Source organism: Chionomys nivalis, chromosome 7 (genome assembly GCF_950005125.1).
Source record: "Chionomys nivalis chromosome 7, mChiNiv1.1, whole genome shotgun sequence".
Classification (NCBI taxonomy): Eukaryota; Metazoa; Chordata; class Mammalia; order Rodentia; family Cricetidae; genus Chionomys; species Chionomys nivalis.
In genome coordinates, this window is record NC_080092.1 from 82,105,489 (window position 1) to 82,123,957 (window position 18,469).

At 49.9% G+C, this 18,469-nt stretch overlaps 2 protein-coding genes across 3 annotated transcripts; one reads left to right on the forward strand and one right to left on the reverse strand.

The window, feature by feature from the left end:
* The first annotated feature begins 204 nt into the window (after positions 1-204).
* Positions 205-3,855, forward strand: Nags (N-acetylglutamate synthase). The gene is made up of 7 exons (XM_057776399.1): positions 205-609; positions 1,108-1,382; positions 1,477-1,690; positions 1,960-2,140; positions 2,433-2,604; positions 2,703-2,885; positions 3,528-3,855. The coding sequence occupies exons 1-7, from the start codon at positions 205-207 to the stop codon at positions 3,679-3,681; spliced, it is 1,584 nt and encodes a 527-aa protein (XP_057632382.1). The 3' UTR covers positions 3,682-3,855.
* A 2,807-nt stretch (positions 3,856-6,662) lies between these two features.
* Positions 6,663-10,315, reverse strand: Tmem101 (transmembrane protein 101). Of its 2 annotated transcripts, none has more exons than XM_057775059.1 (4): positions 10,136-10,315; positions 9,634-9,814; positions 8,452-8,598; positions 6,663-7,693 (listed from the first exon to the last, which is right to left on the reverse strand). In XM_057775059.1, exons 1-4 carry the CDS (start codon positions 10,270-10,272, stop codon positions 7,385-7,387), a joined length of 774 nt encoding a protein of 257 aa, XP_057631042.1. In that variant the 5' UTR covers positions 10,273-10,315; the 3' UTR covers positions 6,663-7,384. The 2 variants fall into 2 exon arrangements, with proteins under 2 accessions (XP_057631042.1, XP_057631043.1); XM_057775060.1 differs by having other exon boundaries at positions 10,072-10,299.
* Between the last annotated feature and the right edge of the window lie 8,154 nt (positions 10,316-18,469).

An 18,469-nucleotide genomic window follows, 5' to 3' on the forward strand; every position in this document is an offset into this window, starting at 1 on the left:
GGGCGGAGAATTCTAGAGGCCCCGCCTTCCGAGCTGTGAATTGCCCCGCCCAAATGCACCCAGAAGCCACTCGGGGCCTCCTATTCCGCCCGCCCCTGGTCTGATCCAGCCCAGTTCAGTCGCAAGTTAAGAACCCCCTAGTGCTGTGCGCTGCAGTCCAACCGCCACCTGTGGGTGGGGGGGCGAGTGGGTTTGGTTGTCGTCATGGCGACGGCGTGGGTGGCCACAGCCCTGAGGTCGATTGCTGCAGCCAGAAGGCTGCGCAGCCCTGGAGGTCCTGGGGGCTCACGGAGACTGAGCGGTAGCGCGCGGCGGCGCGGGGCGAAAAGCGCCAGCCCAGGACGCCGGCTCAGCACTGCCAGGGCTCGCACAGAGGACGCCGAGGGCGCAAAGGGTCGTGTCCAGTCTCCTGCCGTCGAAGAGCCGTCGTGGATACCAATTTCAGTTCCCTTCGAATCCCCCGCGCCTCCCGCCGGCAGATCACTGGTGCAGCGGGACATCCAGGCCTTCCTGAACCAGTGTGGAGCCAGTCCAGGGGAGGCACGCCACTGGCTCACGCAGTTCCAGACCTGCTACCACTCGAGGGACAAGCCCTTTGCCGTCATGGAGGTAAGCCGATCTCGGTGTTTGCCCAGTCACAGCAAGGAGATGAAGGCTGGTCGTCGTCGTCAGTCTCGACATGCCGAGCTGCGAACCCCCGAGTGCAAGGGCACAGAGTTAGTGCTGGGTATAGAGGGAAACCGTGAGGCCGCGGGAACTGCGCCTGGCGCTCTTAGGAGAATGGGGAACCCAGTCCTCCCTCAGAGATGTCTGAGAAAGGCCCCTCACCACAGACGCAGTTAGGGGTTCAGTAGGCAGAGCTGTCGCATCACCCCTCCCCCCAAGATGTCCCAGAGTCCAAGGCCGCTGGGAGGAGCCGAGGGAGGAACACTAGTGCTAGATAAGGGGGCGGCCAAGACCCAGCGGGCAAAGGGCGGAGCAGTTGGCCAAAAGTGGGGCCTGAAGGCACCTGAGTAGAGAGAGTACTGTCACTGTGGGTCCCAAGGTCCGAGTAGGAACCAGCAGCTTAGAGCCAGTTCATGTCCCTGAACGCCCGCCCCTGTACAGGTGGATGAGGTGGTGTTCCAGTGCCCGCAGGCGGTGTCCAACCTGGCTTTCGCCCTGGCCTTCCTGCAACGCATGGACATGAAACCTCTGGTGGTCCTGGGGCTGCCGGCCCCCACGGCACCTTCGGGCTGTCTTTCCTTCTGGGAAGCTAAGGCACAGCTAGCTCAGAGCTGCAAGGTGCTGGTGGATGAGCTACGGCATAATGCTGCTACTGCTGTGCCCTTTTTTGGTGGTGGATCAGTGCTGAGCGCTGCGGAGCCGGCCCCCCATGCAAGGTTAGTGTTAACCCAGCCCATCCTGGCATCCTCAGAGTGGGCCACTCTGCTGGCTCTGCCCCAGTCCCTCTTGAGCACCACATCTGGCCCACAGCTACGGTGGCATCGTCTCGGTGGAGACAGACCTGTTGCAGTGGTGCCTGGAGTCCAACAGCATCCCAATCCTGTGCCCTATTGGGGAGACAGCTGCTCGCCGGTCAGTGCTGCTTGACTCGCTGGAGGTGACCGCGTCCCTGGCCAAGGCCCTGCAGCCCACCAAAATCATCTTCCTCAATAATTCAGGAGGCCTGCGGGATACCAGTCAGAAGGTGTGCCCCTCTCCCGTGCCACCTTACGACACTATGCAAGACCGAGTCCTCAGCGTGACTCCATGGCAGGTCACAGTCACTCTCAAGTCAGTAGAGTAGGAAGGGCTAATGGAAGAGGAGAGGAGAGACTGACCCTTAGTGGCCAGATCTGAGCCTTTCCAGGTAGAGGACTCTGGGAGGAAGTAAAGGTTAAATGGTCAAAGAGAGGTCCATAGGGCAGGGCCTACTATCTGCCGGAGGCTGGGGGCTCATCTTCTCCCCCGACTTAGATCCTGAGCAACGTGAACCTGCCCGCCGACCTTGATCTTGTTACCAGCGCAGAGTGGCTGAGCGTCAAAGAGCGGCAGCAGATTCGGCTCATCGTGGACGTGCTCAGCCGCCTGCCACACTACTCCTCCGCTGTCATCACTGCCGCCAGCACACTGCTCACAGAGCTCTTTAGTAACAAGGGTGAGGGCTGTAAGAAGGTGGGCTGGGCTGAGTCCCAAGGGGTGAGCATCCACCAGGCCTGGTAGCCGGCCAGCAGAAGCGGCGACTTTCCCAAACGGGTTGAAAGCTGTGGGGAGAGGCTGTATACGATGCTGTGGAAACCTGAGAGGGCGTGGGGAGAGGGCGTGGGGGGGGGGGGCGGTGAGAGAACCCAGAGGAAGGACTGGAGGAAGGAACTTGAGAACTGGGGAGATGGGCTAAAAGCGCATCTAGCGGTGGACCTGACTCTGGCCCAACTCTCCAATCTCCCCAGGCTGTGGTACCCTGTTTAAGAACGCTGAGCGGACGCTGCGAGTGCGCAGCCTGGACAGCCTTGACCAGGGCCGTCTCGTGAACCTAGTCAACACCAGCTTCGGCAAGAAGCTCCGGGACGATTATCTGGAGTCGCTGCGCCCACGGCTACACTCGATCTATGTCTCTGAGGGGTGAGACTCTGGGCCCCAGAGGGCAGGGCCCAAAGTCCTAAGCAGGGCAGCTTCAGGCCAAGGGAAAGTCCCAGCCTGCCTCTCTCCCGCTGCGCCAGGTACAACGCAGCAGCCATTCTGACAGTGGAGCCTGTACTGGGGGGTACCCCTTATCTGGACAAATTCGTGGTGAGCTCCAGCCGCCAGGGTCAAGGTTCCGGCCAGATGCTGTGGGAGTGCCTTCGGAGGGACCTGCAGACGTTGTTCTGGCGCTCACGGGTCACCAACCCCATCAATCCCTGGTAGGCCTTGCCCTCCTCCTCCCAGAGCGCCCCCCCTCCCCGCCAGCCACGCCCCTGGCTTTACCAGCAGCACAGCTGGACATCCATCCATTCATTCATTCATTTCCTCCACTAGCTTCCCTTCTTCAGGGTAGTCTCCTCTGAGGTCAAGGTTACCTAGTGACATTCTTCAATCCCACATTTCTGCTTTCTTTGAAGCAAGTGGCAATGAACCAGGATACTGATCAATCCCAACCCTCCCAGCTCTCTCAGGCTCAGCTGCCACGCTGGTCATTCCAGGCTCTCTCTGAGGAACTCCTTCCTCATTCATTCAACAACCGCATCCTCAGCCCTCAGCTCTGTGGGCACTAGAAAGTAACAAACTACCAGCTCCTTCGCTACAGTAGGCAGTGGTGTGAGCTGGGAAGGCCCTCCCTTCCCCCCTCCCCTCGGACTCTCACCTTCCTAGCTGTGAGATCCTAGCAAGTTACCTAACCTGGCAAAATGGGCTTCATCAGATGCTCTGGTCGTTGTTCTTAGGATAAAAAGAACAGACATCTGGTCCCAGTGGGCTGTCACGTAGTAGATAAATATCCTGTAAATATCCTGAAAACACCGAGTGAGCAAACAGTTGTCCTAAGAGGCTTCCGCCTCCACACCCAGGTACTTCAAGCATAGTGACGGCAGCTTCTCCAACAAGCAATGGATCTTCTTCTGGTTTGGCTTGGCTGACATCCGGGATTCCTATGAACTGGTCAACCATGCCAAAGGGCTGCCGGACTCTTTCTGCAAGCCAGCTTCTGACCCAGGCAGCTGACCCACCATCATGGGCCCTGTAAATCCTGGGAGAGCCAGGGTGGACCAAAAGACATTCCTGCCGGGGGTGACTCCAGCAGCATAGGGGAGGAAGCTGCAGAGGCACTGGAACAGAACAAATACAGACTGAAGCGGACAAAGACCCAGCTCCAAAGCCACAACCAGATGACCCTCGATGTTCAGTCTCGGGAATGGGGCTGGGATCGCCTTCCAAGGCTCTACTTAAGGTAACCATAAGGGCAGGCCAGTTTCTGCGGCCTCTGTGTTGTCTTGAGGCTCCTTCATCTTACACAGCATCTAAGCCTGCCTGGTCTGCCACTCATTTTACTTCCTTTGAGTCTTGCAATTCTTCAGGAGGCCTTGATTAAAATGCAAATGCTTGTCTGAGTCAGTCACACTTGTCTCAAAAACAAACCAAGAAAATTTAAATTACAGTAAGGATTTTGGGGTAGGAGAGATCTTTTCTCGATGTTGGGGATGTCACATAGGGCCTGGGACATTCTAGGCAAGTGGTCTACTACTAAGCTATACCCCCAGTTGATGTTTTAAGATTTCTTTTTAAAGATAGTGACCCTTTGGGAACAGGTGCTTGAAAGCCAGGGACCAAAGGATACCTGGATGGAGCCGGAAGGCACCGAGGGTAAACACTCCCATTGTCTCCTCACTTAGGGATCAGCAGCCCCTAGAGAGGTTCTCCCACTCCTAGGTCAGGAAACATTCTCCACAAACCAGATACCTGTCACTGTGGGGGGACCCCCCCCCGCTCCCCACAGACCCTTTCCCATAAAGGCGAAAATTCTAGCTAACAGAAATGACATATTTACCTTGAAGAATCCAGAGAAATCACAAGACGGCCTTGACTTAAAAGTCCAGACTTAGTCATCCACCGCAGGTCATCTGTCATTTTTATAAAACCAATACTCCTCGGCTGGGCAAAAAGCGAGAGCCCGGAGGGTTTTCACTCAATGTTTTTGAAGATTTCTTTCAAACAATGTGTGTGTGTGTGTGTGTGTGTGTGTGTGTGTGTGTTCGTGCAGGTACCCACAAAGGCAAGAAGATATAAGATCTCCTAGAGCTGGAGTTACAGATGGTTGTGAGCCACGTGACATGGATGCTGGAAACCGAACTGATCCTCTGAAGGGGCAGCCAGTGCTATCACTAAGGCCTAAACATTTTCTTAAGATTCATTTTTATTATGGGAGCTGGAGAAGTGGCCCAGTGGTTAAGAGCACTGGCTACTCTTCCGTAGGACCCAGATTTTATTCCTGGCTTCAACATGGTGGTTCTCAATTGTCCATAACTCCAGTCCCCTAGATTGACGCCCTTTCCTGGCCCCCATGGACACCAGGCCTAAACACAGTGTAAAATGTACATGCAGGCAAAATACGCTTATATATTTAAAAAGTATTTTATTTATGTCTGTGTGTGTTTACACATGTACCTATGAAGGGCAAAGTATTAGCTCTTTTAGAGCTGGAATTCCAGGCATTTATGAGTCATCTGCAGTCAGTGCTGGGATCTGAACTCTAGGCCTCATGTGAACAGCAAGTATTCACTGAGTCATCGCTCCAGTCCACACCTTCAGACACACACACTCACACTCAGACACTTCTTGAGGCAGTGTAGCCCTTAAGATTCACTTTGTAGCTACAGCTGGTGACCTTGAACTTTCACCTTCCTGCTTCACTTCCTGAAGTGCTGAGACCACAAGGATGTGCTTCTAGCCCGGATTTATCCCCACTGGATGGGAACTGAACCCAGGGACACCAACTGTGCTATCTCCAGCCCTTGTTCAACACTTCAACAATTTTGATAGACCAGGTGACTTTATAAGACCACCATGGCGGGGCTAGAGAGTTGGCTCAGAGGTTAAGAGCACTGGCTGCTCTTCCAGAGGTCCTGAGTTCAATTCCCAGCAACCACATGGTGGCTCACAACCATCTGTACTGAGATCTGGTGCCCTCCTCTGGCGTGTAGGCATACATGGAGGCAGAATGTTGTATACATAATAAATAAATCTTTAAAGACCACCATGGCACACCAGGGATGGTGACTGGCCCAAGGCCCAGCTGTGATTTGAGGCAAGCTGCCTACTTTCTCTGAATCTCCCATTTCCTCAAATGTAATATGACAATATGCTTTCTAGCTGCCCTAGCCAAAGAGTTCTTCAAAAGAGCTGCCTCCAATAGGCAAAAAAGGAAAGACAGGCTATAAAAGGGATTGGGAAAATCAAAAGCGTAAACAAAGCTAGACATAGAGACATACCTGTAACCTCGGCATCCAGGAAGTGAAGCCAGGAGGAACAGGAGCTTGAGACCAGGCTAGGTTACAGAGTGAGATGCTGTCTCAAAAACAAAATTAATGCTGGATGGGGTGACGCACGCCTCTAATCCTGGCACTCGGGAGGCGGATCTTTATGAGTTTGAGGCCAGTTTACAGAGCAAGTTTCAGGGCAGCCAGGGCTACACAGAGAAATCCTGTCTCAACAATAACAAACAGAGACAGCCTCTCTATGTAGCTCTGACTGTCCTGGAACTCACTCTATAAACCAGGTTGGTCTTGAACTCAAGAGATCTGCCTGCCTCTACTTTCCAAGTGCTGGGAGTAAAGGTATACACAACCCCTAGAAAGTGTTTTTTTATTTTTTTAAAAAAAGAGCCGGGGTAGTGGTGGCACAAGGCCTTTAATCCCAGAAGAGGCAGGTGGATCTCTGAGTTCAAGGACAGCCAGGTCTACAGAACGAGTTCCAGGACAGCCAGGACTGTTACACAGAGAAACCCTATTTTGAAAAACAAAACAAAACAAACAAAAAGATAGTTGAAGAAATACGGGAACTCTCAGAACTGGGGGTAGTGGGGGGAATCCTAGGAGAACCAGGATGGGGCTTAACCCAAGATGATCTTTCAAGAAGCCCCAAATCAATTCCAGTCAATGGTAAAGTGCCCCATGGGAAAAACAGAAGCCAAGGCAAAATGTCTGTATAAAATGTTTATTTTCGGAGGACCATGTGGTCTGGTGTTTAGGAGGGTGCTCCACCTACCCAACCAAGGAGCTGAGAGCGGATGCAGCAGCAGGCAGCCTGGCGGGCCTGCTCCACCCTGCACATCCCAGAGCACACCAGGGCCAGCTCTGAACTCCACAGTGGGGGTCAGAGAGCTGGGATTGCTTCTGCCCCAGCAAACCCTCAAAGGGCCCAAGTGACTTCTGTAGCACCAGTCACTCTGCCCCTCTTTGCAGGGCTCCCTCTACATGTGTGAAGACACACATACACACCTAGTCTGAAAAGCACTGTTTAGTTTAGCTGCATCTGCCAGGTTCCAGAAGGAATTTTCACATTTGCTTACTTCCAGATCTTCCTCTGTCCCCCATTGCTAGTACCTGCACCCCAGCTCTGCCTTTCTCAGGGACTCCTCCCTCCCAGGACACATGGGGGAGGGGCAGTTGACCTCAGCTCTTCCCTAAAACAGGTAAGAAGGAAACAACCCTATGAGGCATTAGCATGAGGGGTTCCATCTTCCCAAGGTCTGAGCCACAAACTTGGGAAAGAAACCTTAACTAATAAAAAATAAAATAAAATAAAAAACAAAAGTTAAAAAAAAAAAAAAACCAAGAGACATAAATAAGCAGCAACTGGGCCAGCAAGGAGGAAGGTAAGGTGGCCCTCAGTGGCCCCCTGTGCCCAAATCAGCCTCTCCCTGTAGAAGTCAGCCATCAGTAGCCAAGATGACAGCAGCCCCGAAGATGCCCACACTCTCGCCGAGCAGCTTCATCTGGTTCCAGAACTCGACACGCCGTGTGTTGTGCCAATAGGAGACGTTGCCATCAATGAGCAGCATGACCGGGGGCAACAACACAGCCAGGATCTGGGCAGCCAGGGTCACATAGTAACCTGACAGGAAAGCCAGGGCCAGGACCCCATAAAGCACGAAGAACATCTGGACCATCAGCTCCCCTCCTGGAAGATGGTTCAGGTATGCCAGCCGGTCTTCCTTGCTGTGCTGCAGCGAGTAGGCCTAGAGACACGGCACCTTTAGAGACTGTGCAGCAGGTGAGGGCCCCCCTGAGGTGGTACCCACAAGTCGGCTCCTGTAAAGTGAGCCTCGAAGTCCCCTCTCAGGATGGGGACCTTCTGAAAGTATGGCCTGTCTCCCCCTCTGACTATAAGACCCCAGGAGGTAAGGCTGAGCTCTGAGCCCCTGGGAGCTTCTGAAAGAAGGAAGTGTGTCTCCACAGTCCACAGTCAGATGGAGACTCCCACTTTTGAATAGACATACCACGGAAGCCCACATAGAACCCCGCACATGGAATATGATTCCTGGTTCCTATGATGAGGTCAAGTGCTTGAAGCCTATCTGTCTCCTATCATCTCCACCGGCCTTCCAAAGCACCAGGAAGGACTACCTGACTACCTACGAGACCCCATCAGCTCTAGGTGGCAGAGTTGTACCACACCTCTCTGTCCCCTCTCAGTCCTCCGGAGGCGAAGGCATTGAGAAAATGGCACCATTTATCGGATTCTCAGGATTGGGACTGAATGGTCAGTTCAACTCCTTATCTAGCTGGTGAAAATAATGTGGAAAGGAGGGACCCACAGCCAGGCATAAGGTTTTTGGAGGGCCCTTGAGAACCAGAAGCTGTCAGGGGCAATCTCTAGGAGCCACCGGAAATTACCTGCAAGGCCTTGTTCTACCAAGTGCCAGGATTCTGCCGGGCATAAGCTTACGTTTCACTCCCCACACAGGTGCCTCCAATCGATAGAACCCCAACCTACCACACAAATGAGGTAGATGCCCAGGAACACCTGGCCAGTGGACTGCAGAGAACGGCTTCGGGGTTTCCGACGGTATAGCTCCCCAGCCCCACTGGCCAGCACCAGAAAGCCACCAATGATGGCAACTGTGCGTGAGTACATACGGACCTAAGGTCAGGAAAAAAGGGGCCCCAGTCAAGACCTGCAATCATTACATTTCTCTCGGTTGTCAACACAGAACTGCTCCCTTCCAGTCATCCCGTTCTATCTGATAAACCCTCTTACCTATTCCAAGTGTAGTGGACAGGTACTGCAGAGAGAAATTCTCTTTACAAGGCAGAAACTGAGGGCTGAGAGGAGATAAGAAAACTGTCCAGGGTCCTACAGAAAGTAACTGGCAGAACCCAGATGCCACATGTTGCCACCTCCTCCACCCCTAGTCTCCACCCCAGAGTTCTTGCCTCTATGTAGTATAAACTCTATACCAACTAAAACAAGAATAGCTCGCCAGGCAGTGGTTGCGCACACCTTTAATCCCAGCACTCAGGAGACAGAGGCAGACAGATCTCTGTGTGTGAGTTCAAGGCCAGACTGGTCGACAGAGCGAGTGCCAGAACAGCCAGGGCTACTCAGAGAAACCCTGTCCTAAAAAGAGGCGAACAAACAAAACAGGCCCACTGTCCTATGCAAAGCGGCCCACACATCTGCCTCCCCTACTGGACTAACAGTCCAGTCCTTGAAGGCAGTGGCTCCGTACCACCTTACCTTCAGGCTCTCAGTGGCCAGTACTGCTTCTACATTTGCAGACAAAAAAAATCTGTACTAATATTAATTATATATCATAAAACCTGATGAGTAGGCTAGGTATTCTCTAAAGTCTCTTTTGCTTTATGAGTCTGGGATTAATAAAGTAGTGGTTTAAAGGATTCTGGGAAACAGGTAACTCTGGGTTACAGGTCCCACCAGTACATTGTGGCATGATTTCAGAGAGGTCCATTTCTCATCTCGGGATGTCCACTGTCACATTCTACAAGGGAGGTCTGTGAGGTCTCTATGTGTCTGCCATGTCTGCGCTCTAATTACAGCTACAAACCTACTGCCTCAGACTTCAGGTTTGGGAGGACCACACGTGCCCACCAAGTGCCCCAGGACTCTGCGGCTCCTCCCCCATAGCTAAATCTCTTCTAGAATTTATGTGCTCACCTTTAGCCAGTCCCCGTAATGGACATAGCCCCCGATGTAAGCGGCATAGGTGCTGATGGCCAGCTGGAGCGCCGCACCCAACGCAAACCAGCGCCGCTTCACTCCAAAGGACATGAAGCTAGCACACAGCACAGCTGCTCCCATGTCGAAATACAGGTAAGGCACTGGGATGTCGGGCTTCCTGTGAACCGAAAGCAGGCGAAAGTAGGGAGCAATGAGGACAGAATGATTGGTAAATATGTAAGTTCCCGCAAGCTTCGGGGGCCCCCCAGAAACTGGAGACCCTCCTCACTGTTGCGGCTATATTACATTGCAGTTGGAAACAAAGCCCTGGTTATGTTGTGGGACCAGAACATTTCCCAACCTGTCTGAGTACCAATTCCACCCAGTCCAAATGTCCCAATTTCTGGGCCCCAACTTCCCCCAACATCACCGCACCCCAGTTCCTGGGACAGGCCGTACCGCCCCCCACCGCATTCGACGGCTTCGTGGGCGCGCTCACCGGCGCGCCTCGGCCCTTTCAGCATACAACATGAGCTGGCTGAAGCAACCCCAAAAGGGGCAGCGCGTGAGCAGCACCGAACCCAGCTGCATAATCAGCTGCAGCATCCAGCGTCTCGAGCCAATCTTCGAAGCCATCTTAGGAAAGGGCAGTCCGCTACGGCCTCACCCGGGTCTGGGAGACTAGGATGGAGGCTAATACAAGTAACTTCCGGTCCCTTACTGTTTTTCTCTTCGTCGGGAAACAAAGCTCTCGCTCTCTAGTTCCGGATGGAAAATGTGTTCTAGAAGAAGGCGTTCAACCTTTCCGAACTCTGCCTATGGAGAGACCTCAAAGCTCCTCTTTGCACTTTCAAAATGGGATATTAGCAAAGAACATAGATAGGGTCAGAACACCAAAAGTTCTGGATCGCTGCTTGGAAGCAAACAAGTCTAAATGTAGCCAGACCCGGGCACTAACCTGAAACCAATCCTGCCTCATCTAAACTGAGACTCATTTGTGAAATGGGAATAATGACATTGTACCTCACTGTTGCTGAAGTTAAACTTAACAAAGGTGGTCCTACCACATAAGAAGGCTATAATAAAAGGGTCCAATATATCAACACAGGACCGAGAGAATTCCTTGGCTTTAGCTGAAGTTTTAAAGAAAGGAGTCTTGATGTCTTTGTCTCCTGAGAGAAGAGGGAAGCCTACACATTTACAACATCTTAATCAGTCCATTTTTTTCAACTGCAATATTCCCGCTCTAGCCCCAACAGCCATCAGCTTAACTTCAGCATCCTTCAAGCGATCTCTACCTCCCCATTACATAGTCTCCAAACATCCTCTGGAAAGAGGGTGAGGGCTGATTTTATTGTTCACATGATTTCCTATGTAGATCAGGAGATCCTCCGATCTGTCATTCTCCTGCCTGCGTCTCAAGGGATAGAGATTGCAAACATGCCTCCCCAGGTCTGACAGTTGCTTTCCCCCTTAACCACTTCAGCAGAGGCAATTACGTATTTGCATCTCTTATCAATAAACACACACACACGATTATGAATTCCAGAGTAAATGATTATAAGCATGTAGTTTACACACACACACACACATGATTATGAATTCCAGAGTGCAATGATTGTAAGCATGTAGTTTCTGTTTATTTATAGTCTCAGGCCCAAACATACACTCAAGAACTATGTACTACACGGAGAGATAAATGAACATATGTCTTGCAGTTCGCAGTCAGTGTTCAGCAAATACCAACGAAAGAAGCAAAAGTTCTGGGCAGTACGTAGTTGCCACCACAAAGCTGTCCCCATCTGTGTTTTGAGGCACACATGCCACACACCCTTTAAGAGACTAATTCACCCTCTAATATTTAACTTAAAACCCTGTAAGCACTCTAGTGCCAATGGTCATTTGGGATCTGATTTCAATTCCCTGGAAGGAACTCATGTCCAAACAGCATTTTTGACCATAAGGATAAAAATCTTTCAATTATCTGGTGAGTGAAAGATGGACAATAAAGGCTTTTCATATTTTTTTTCTTCCTTTAAGTCAGGATTTTACTCCGTAGCCTGGCTGGCCTGGAACTTGTTATGAAGATCAGGCTGGCTTCAAACTCACAGAGATCTTCCTCTGCCTCCTGGGTGCTAGAATTAAAATTACCATGACCATCTCACACTTCCTCTTCTCCTCTATTTATCGACTTTTTGAGACAGAGTTTCTCCGTGTAACAGTCCTAGTTGTCCTGGAACTCAGTTATAAAGTTATTGACCAGGCTGACCTCGAACTCACAGAATCCACCTGCCTCTGCCTCTTGAGTCCTGGGATTAAAGGCATGTGCCACTAACACCCGGCTACATTAGTTTTTCTTTCTTTTTTTTTTTTTTAAAAAAAACAAAGACTAGGTAAAAATCAGAAAGAATTTAAGGACATGTTGGGGTGCATATATATGTGTGTGTGTGTGTGTGTGTGTATACACACACAAAGGAATGAGGAATGCAAAGTATGGGATTCTGTGGATACAAATCAGACATGGATAATAAGGGCAATGAAAAAAGGTCCAGGTTAAGGTTACTTTGTGCACCTCTACCCCAGTGGCAGTCACGACTCGCTTTCCTCACCATAACACAAGCCCACGGGACAGAACCACTTCCCAAGTCTCTTCAGCCACTGCTGACTCTATAGATGGTTGTGAGCAACCATGTGGGTGCTGAGGATTGAACTCAGGACCTCTGGAAGAGCAGCCAGTGCTCTTAACCACTGAGCTCTCTCTCCAGTCCCCTTTTTAGTTTTTCAAGACAGGGGTTCTCTTTGTAAACCTGGCCATTCTGGAATTTGCTCTTTGGATCAGGTTGGCCTCAAACTCAAGAGATTCACCTGCCTGTTAACCAGTACGCTGGAATTAAAAAGAATTAAAAGTGTACACCACCACTGCCCAGATGGATTTTTTTTTTTTTTTTTTTTTTTTGAGACAGGGTCTCACTGTGTAACTTGGCTTATCTGGAACTCAATATGTAAACCAAGCTGACATTAAACTCATAGAGTTCCACCTGCCTCTCCCTCCCAAATGCTGGAGTTAAAGGCATTCACTTGATCAAACCTGGCAGAAATGGGATTATGTTTACAGAATAATTCTAGAAGCCCACTGGTCCTGCCTCCACAGGCAGAGGCCCGCATTCCCATCTTAACCCTAGCAATCAATTTCATCAGAGTTCCTGTGTAGTTTCAATGGTGTGGCTTGCTGGAGGAAGTGTGACACTGCGGGGTGTGTTTCGAGTCTCCAATGCTCAAGCAAGGCTTAGTGTCACTTTCACTTCTGCTGCCTGCAGATGAAAATGTGGAATTCTCAGTTCTTTCACCACCACGTCTACCTGCATGCCACCATGTCCCACCTTGACAAAACAGACCAAACCCCTACAGCTGTCCTTTATAAGAGTTGCTATGGTCATGGTGTCTCTTCACAGCAATAAAACCCTAACTATGACAGTCCCCTTCAGCAGAAGTCATCACGTGTGAGGCGGAAGCTTGGTATCCAGGAAGCCTTCTCTGATATGCATTCCACTCTGCCTTCTCCTTCTATAGACTAACGCCTAGTCTTTAGGGTTGGGGCAGGTGTTAGCATAGTGCCAGGTCAGGGAAGGGGCTAGATGGACAGCATGTGTCCTGACAATGAGCTCGGCCTTCGGCCCACCTCCTTCTAGCCCTGTCCTGACAGACAGGTGAGCCCCACAGACATCTAAGAAATTTTCTTAATCTCCCTTGAACTACCACAAACCTCACCAGAGGCTCCTTAGCTCTTCCCTGGTTCCAAGCCCCTGGAAAAACTTGCATTTGGCCATGACCACAGTCAGAGGTCAGTAAGGTGCCTATGAAGGCCAACAGTGGCTGTTTTATCCAGCAGAGCCATGCCCTCAAGAGCCATACAGGTCCAGTGCACATCACGTTGCCTGAGCCAGGCAAGTGTAAGCTTCAAGTGATTTCACCTCAAGTGACTCAGCTTCCCAAAGGCCCACCGCAGATAACATAGAAAAGCTGACTAGTAGAAGCCATGTGTCTGCCGCATTATATTCAAGGTGCTATAACCCGCTACCCACAATAGAAAAGCTATTGCCTACGAGGCCACAAAGGCCTTCCTTGGTTTCCAGTGTGCTGTTGTTGCTCCCAGCCAGAGAGAGGACTTTTCAGTCCTGAAGTGATGGCCAGGGTAGTTCCTGCTGCAGTGAGTTCCAAGAACTGGTATAGGTGGAAGAGGCCTGAGCCTGATGCTGCCCAATTCAGGCAGCTGGTTGTGGCACAGGCCAAACTGCCTCGGATTCCCCCAGTGCTATTAAGTGCAAAGGTTCAAGGTGGTGAGCAGGTTGTGGAAAAGGTCCGGAGAGAGCCCAGAGCAGCTGAAAAGTCTGAAGGCAGGTGGGCCAGTCGGTTGTGGAAAGGTCCAGCAGCTCCAGGAGGGGCGGGTCCTCCAGAATTTCATTAGCCAGATTCCAGAGGACACTGTGAAAAAGCAGCAGCACCCACAGTCCCAGGGGCAGTGGAGATGCCAAGTGGTAAATGGCTGAAGTTACTGTGGCTCAGCAGGTGGAAGCTCCCACAGTCCGCTAGACTGCTGTCACATTGCACAGAAAGGCTAATCCCGCCAGCATGGTATGGTGGTCACTGTGAGCAAAGAGCAGCTGCACCTGGCCCATCTTCGTCCACTGAGAGATCCATCTGAAGATGGCATTGGGGAACAGACGATGCTGAGACCCTCACATTTCAATTCCTCCTGGAGAAGTGTGGTAATGTCAGGGAAGAAAAACAACCATCTAAGGACTCCTCACCATTTTCTGGGTCTCCAACATGGGCTCAATAATACCCATGTGCCATCCTCAATAGTTTTAACTTACTCAGATTGATGGCAAGATGCATTTTAAGCTTGGCATAGTGACTCATGCCTACAATCCCACCACTTGGGAGCTTGAAGCAGAAGAATCTCCATGAGTTGGTAGAGTGACTGTCTCTCAGGCACAAGCCGAGTTCAAACCCAATACTACATAAATTGAACATGACGGTGTAAGCCTGTAATCCCAACCCTTGAGAGGTAGAAGCATGAGCTCAGAAGGTCAAGATTATTTTGCAACACGTGTGGAGTTCAAGGCCAGCTGAGCTACAGGATACCCTGTCTTTCAAAAATCAATCTCAGAGTCTGGTGGTGCACACATTTAATCCCAGCACTTGGAAGACAGAAGCAGGTAGATCTCTGTGAGCTCAATGCCAGCCTGGTTACAGAGCATGTTCCAGAACATCCAGGGCTATTACACAGAGAAACACTGTCTCAAAAAAAAAAAAAAAAAAAAAAAAAAAAAAAAAAAACCACAAAACAAAGGCCAAAGGTGGACATGGTGATTCACAGTTGTTTCCCACTACTAGGAAGGCTGAAGCAGCAGGGTTATCCTGAGTTTGAGGTCAGCATGTCCTAATGAGTTCCAGGCTGGCCAAGGCTATAATGTAAGAGACGATCTTAAAAAACAAAAACAAGAGGCTGGAGAGATGGCTCAGAGGTTAGGAGCAACTGGCTACTCTTCCAGAGGTACTGAATTCAATTCCCAGCAACTACATGGTGGCTCACAGCTATCTGTAATGAGATATGGTGCCCTCTTCTGGCGTGAAAGCATACAATGCAGAACACTGGATGCAGAATAAACAAACAACAACAACAAAAAAACGAAGGCTGGATGTGGTGGCATTCTTCTAATTCCAGCACTAGGGAGACAGAGACAGAGGCAGGACATCTGTGAGTCTGAGACTAGCCACGGCTACATGAAGATATACACACACACACACAATCTCCAAACTGCTCATAAATGTCGACTGTAAGATGCCAGCAAATGCGCAGCACACCACTGACTCAGTAATGGGCTCTGTGGCTAGGGAAGGAGGGCAGCTGGTAAGTTCGACAATCAAGTAGGCTGCATCCTCAGAAATGACTCCAGAAAATGGATCTGTATGGCAAAAGATACAGTAAGTCTTAGTATTTTGAGGCGACAAGTGAAAAAATACTTTCTTTTTTAATGTTGCTGTATAAGACTCCATGTAAGGCTTCGTTAAGAGTTTAGTTTACAACATGCTCAGCAGCCTACATATTCCTTCATCTATAAGGCACTTCATGTTATTATTGATCATTACATGAAATTCCCAAAGTTTAGGCAGCACTCGGAATTTGATTTCAACTTCCATATTCTCTCTCTGGTTTTTCTTTGTAGCTCTGGCTGTCCTGAAACTCATTCTATAGACAAGTCTCACACTCCTCTAATGCTGGGATTAAAGGCTGTGCCTCCACCGACCTGGCTGATTTCAAGTTTCTTTGGGGTGGGGACACACTGATGCCAGTGCCCTTGAGCAGATTAGAGAAGGTGCACCCATCAGGTAACTAACCACCCTTCAGGTGACCAATTCCTACACTTGCTCCCGCCTCTGTGCCAGCCCTCACTCCATCCAACTAGCTCTCTTCATTACACTCCAGCATCCTCGGCACACAGATGAAATGGACAGTGATCCCTATATATTTTTTCTTTAAAAACAAGACCTCACAATGTAGCCCTGGCTGGCCTCAGACTCAGATATCCTCCTGCCTCTACCTCCCTAGTGCTGGAATTATGAGAGGGTACTGCCACAGTATCCTCAATGCCACTTCTTCCTTACCAAGGAAGTTGTATACCAAGGAAGACAATGGACTAGTTGTGTACAAATGAAAAGCCAGTATGCGGTAGGGTAACCATTTTTTTAAAGTGCTGTGTGCATGGGCATGCATGCCCAGCACTGTGAGTCAGAGGACAGCTTCATGGAGCTGTTTCTCTTTCCACCTTTGCACGGGTTCCAGGGCTCAAACTTCGAGATGTTAGATTTGCATGCAACAAGCACCTTATCTGCAGAGCCATTTTGCCAACCCCAAGAACAGATTTTGAAACATGCATTCTTAGCTTCAACAGTATTAGGGAGGGGATTGGTCAGATAGCTAAGCAGGTGAAGGCTCTTGCCACTAAGCCCGACAACCTGAATTTGATCCTTGGTACACACTTGTTCCCTAACCTCCACATTTGCACAATGGCAGGTTCACACCTACAACCACAAATATAAATTTTAACAGATTATTTTAAAGTGTTATGGAGCAGTCAGCAATATGTCTCAGAACATAACCCAATGACCTGAGTTCTAGTCCCAAGATCCACGTTATGGAAAGAGAACCAATTCTTTTTTGTTGTTAGTTTTTGTTTTTTCCAGACAAGGTTTCTCTGTGTAATTCTGCAGCCTGTCCTAGCATTCACTCTGTAGACCAGCCTGGCCTCAAACTCACAAAGAGTTTGCCTCTGTCTCCCAGGTGCTGGGATTAAAGATGTGTGCCAACACCACCTGGCCGAGAACCAATTCTTGTAAACTGTCCTCTAATCTCCATATTTGCCACCACACACACAGAAGCAAGCAGTGTACACCAGCACACAGGCACACACACATACACAAAATGAAAACAAGATTTCTAAGTGTCAATGAGAGACTGGCAAGATGGCTAGGTGGTTAAGGACACTTGCTCCCTTCTCTTTCAAGGTCCAAGTTGGTTCTCAGCACCCACAGAGTGGCTCACCGTAACACTTGTGATTCCCCTCCAGCTCCAGGGGATCTGCCACCATCTTCAGGCCTCATTGGGCAGAAACTCACGCACTCTCAAAAATCTTAAAATTTAAAGCATCAAGGAGACTTTGTCCTCGATCACAGGTCCCAAGGGTGGTGCCACTGAACTAAGAGTCAATGTTGGAGCAAGTTCCCAACATTAACCAATCAGATGCCTGGACTCAAACAGCACAGATTTAGTATCAACCCCCATAGTATGGCTGTCCGATACTGGCCACTAAATAGCAGTGATACCAACATGTGTGTAATGAGAGACAATGAGATACTGGTGCCAAGGTCCATGTGGGGAGGAAAGAAATGTCCCAAGGCCAAGGAGACATGATGAAGCTGGCTGTACATACTTCATCAAAGATCACATTCTTGGGTAGGTCAGCATCTTTTCAACCTACAAGGCAACTACTCTTCCATCTCCTCTGGAATCCTTCCCTAACCTGGCAAATAAGCAGTGCAAAGGATGTCAGTTTGGAGCTTCATAGTCCATTAGGGGCCCATGACCCTAACCAGGGTTTTGGGACTGCTCAGGTCTGCCATCACAGGCATTCGGGGCACTGTACACAAGTCACTGACCTAGACGAAAAACAAGCATTTTTCAGCTAATAACCAAATTCTTTGCACAGGGCCTTCATAAAGAACTCCATGAGGGATGAGGGCAGGCGTCGTCTGCCAACGCATCACTTAGTAGCCTCACTTCAAATGCCCTTCACAGAGTAGGAGATGGGTTACCAGTTACAAGTGCTCACTTCAAAAAGGCGGAGTCAGGCAGGGGCCATGTAGCTACCGAAGGAGAAAGATGCCAGAAACTTACTGGTAAGCCACAGCCTTGGGGGTGATACACAGATTGAAAGAAATGGGTTAAGAGCTAGCTAGGAATACACATAAACCATTAGCCAAACAGTGTTTTAATCAATATAGGTTTTGTGATTATTCGGGTCTGAGCAGCCAGGAAACGAAAGTACAGTCTCCGTTTACAGGTATACCCTTCTTTTTCACTACCCTCCCATTTTTTTGTAATAGGGTCTCACCATATATCCCAGGATGGCCCTGAACTCAAGATCTTGTCTCAGCCTGTTAAGTGTTGGGTTAAGGGCACATCACCATACTGGGTTCTGAATGGAAGTCATTTAAACATTCCAGGACTATCTGATGCATCTTCTATGCGTCTGACACTTAAATACCCTAC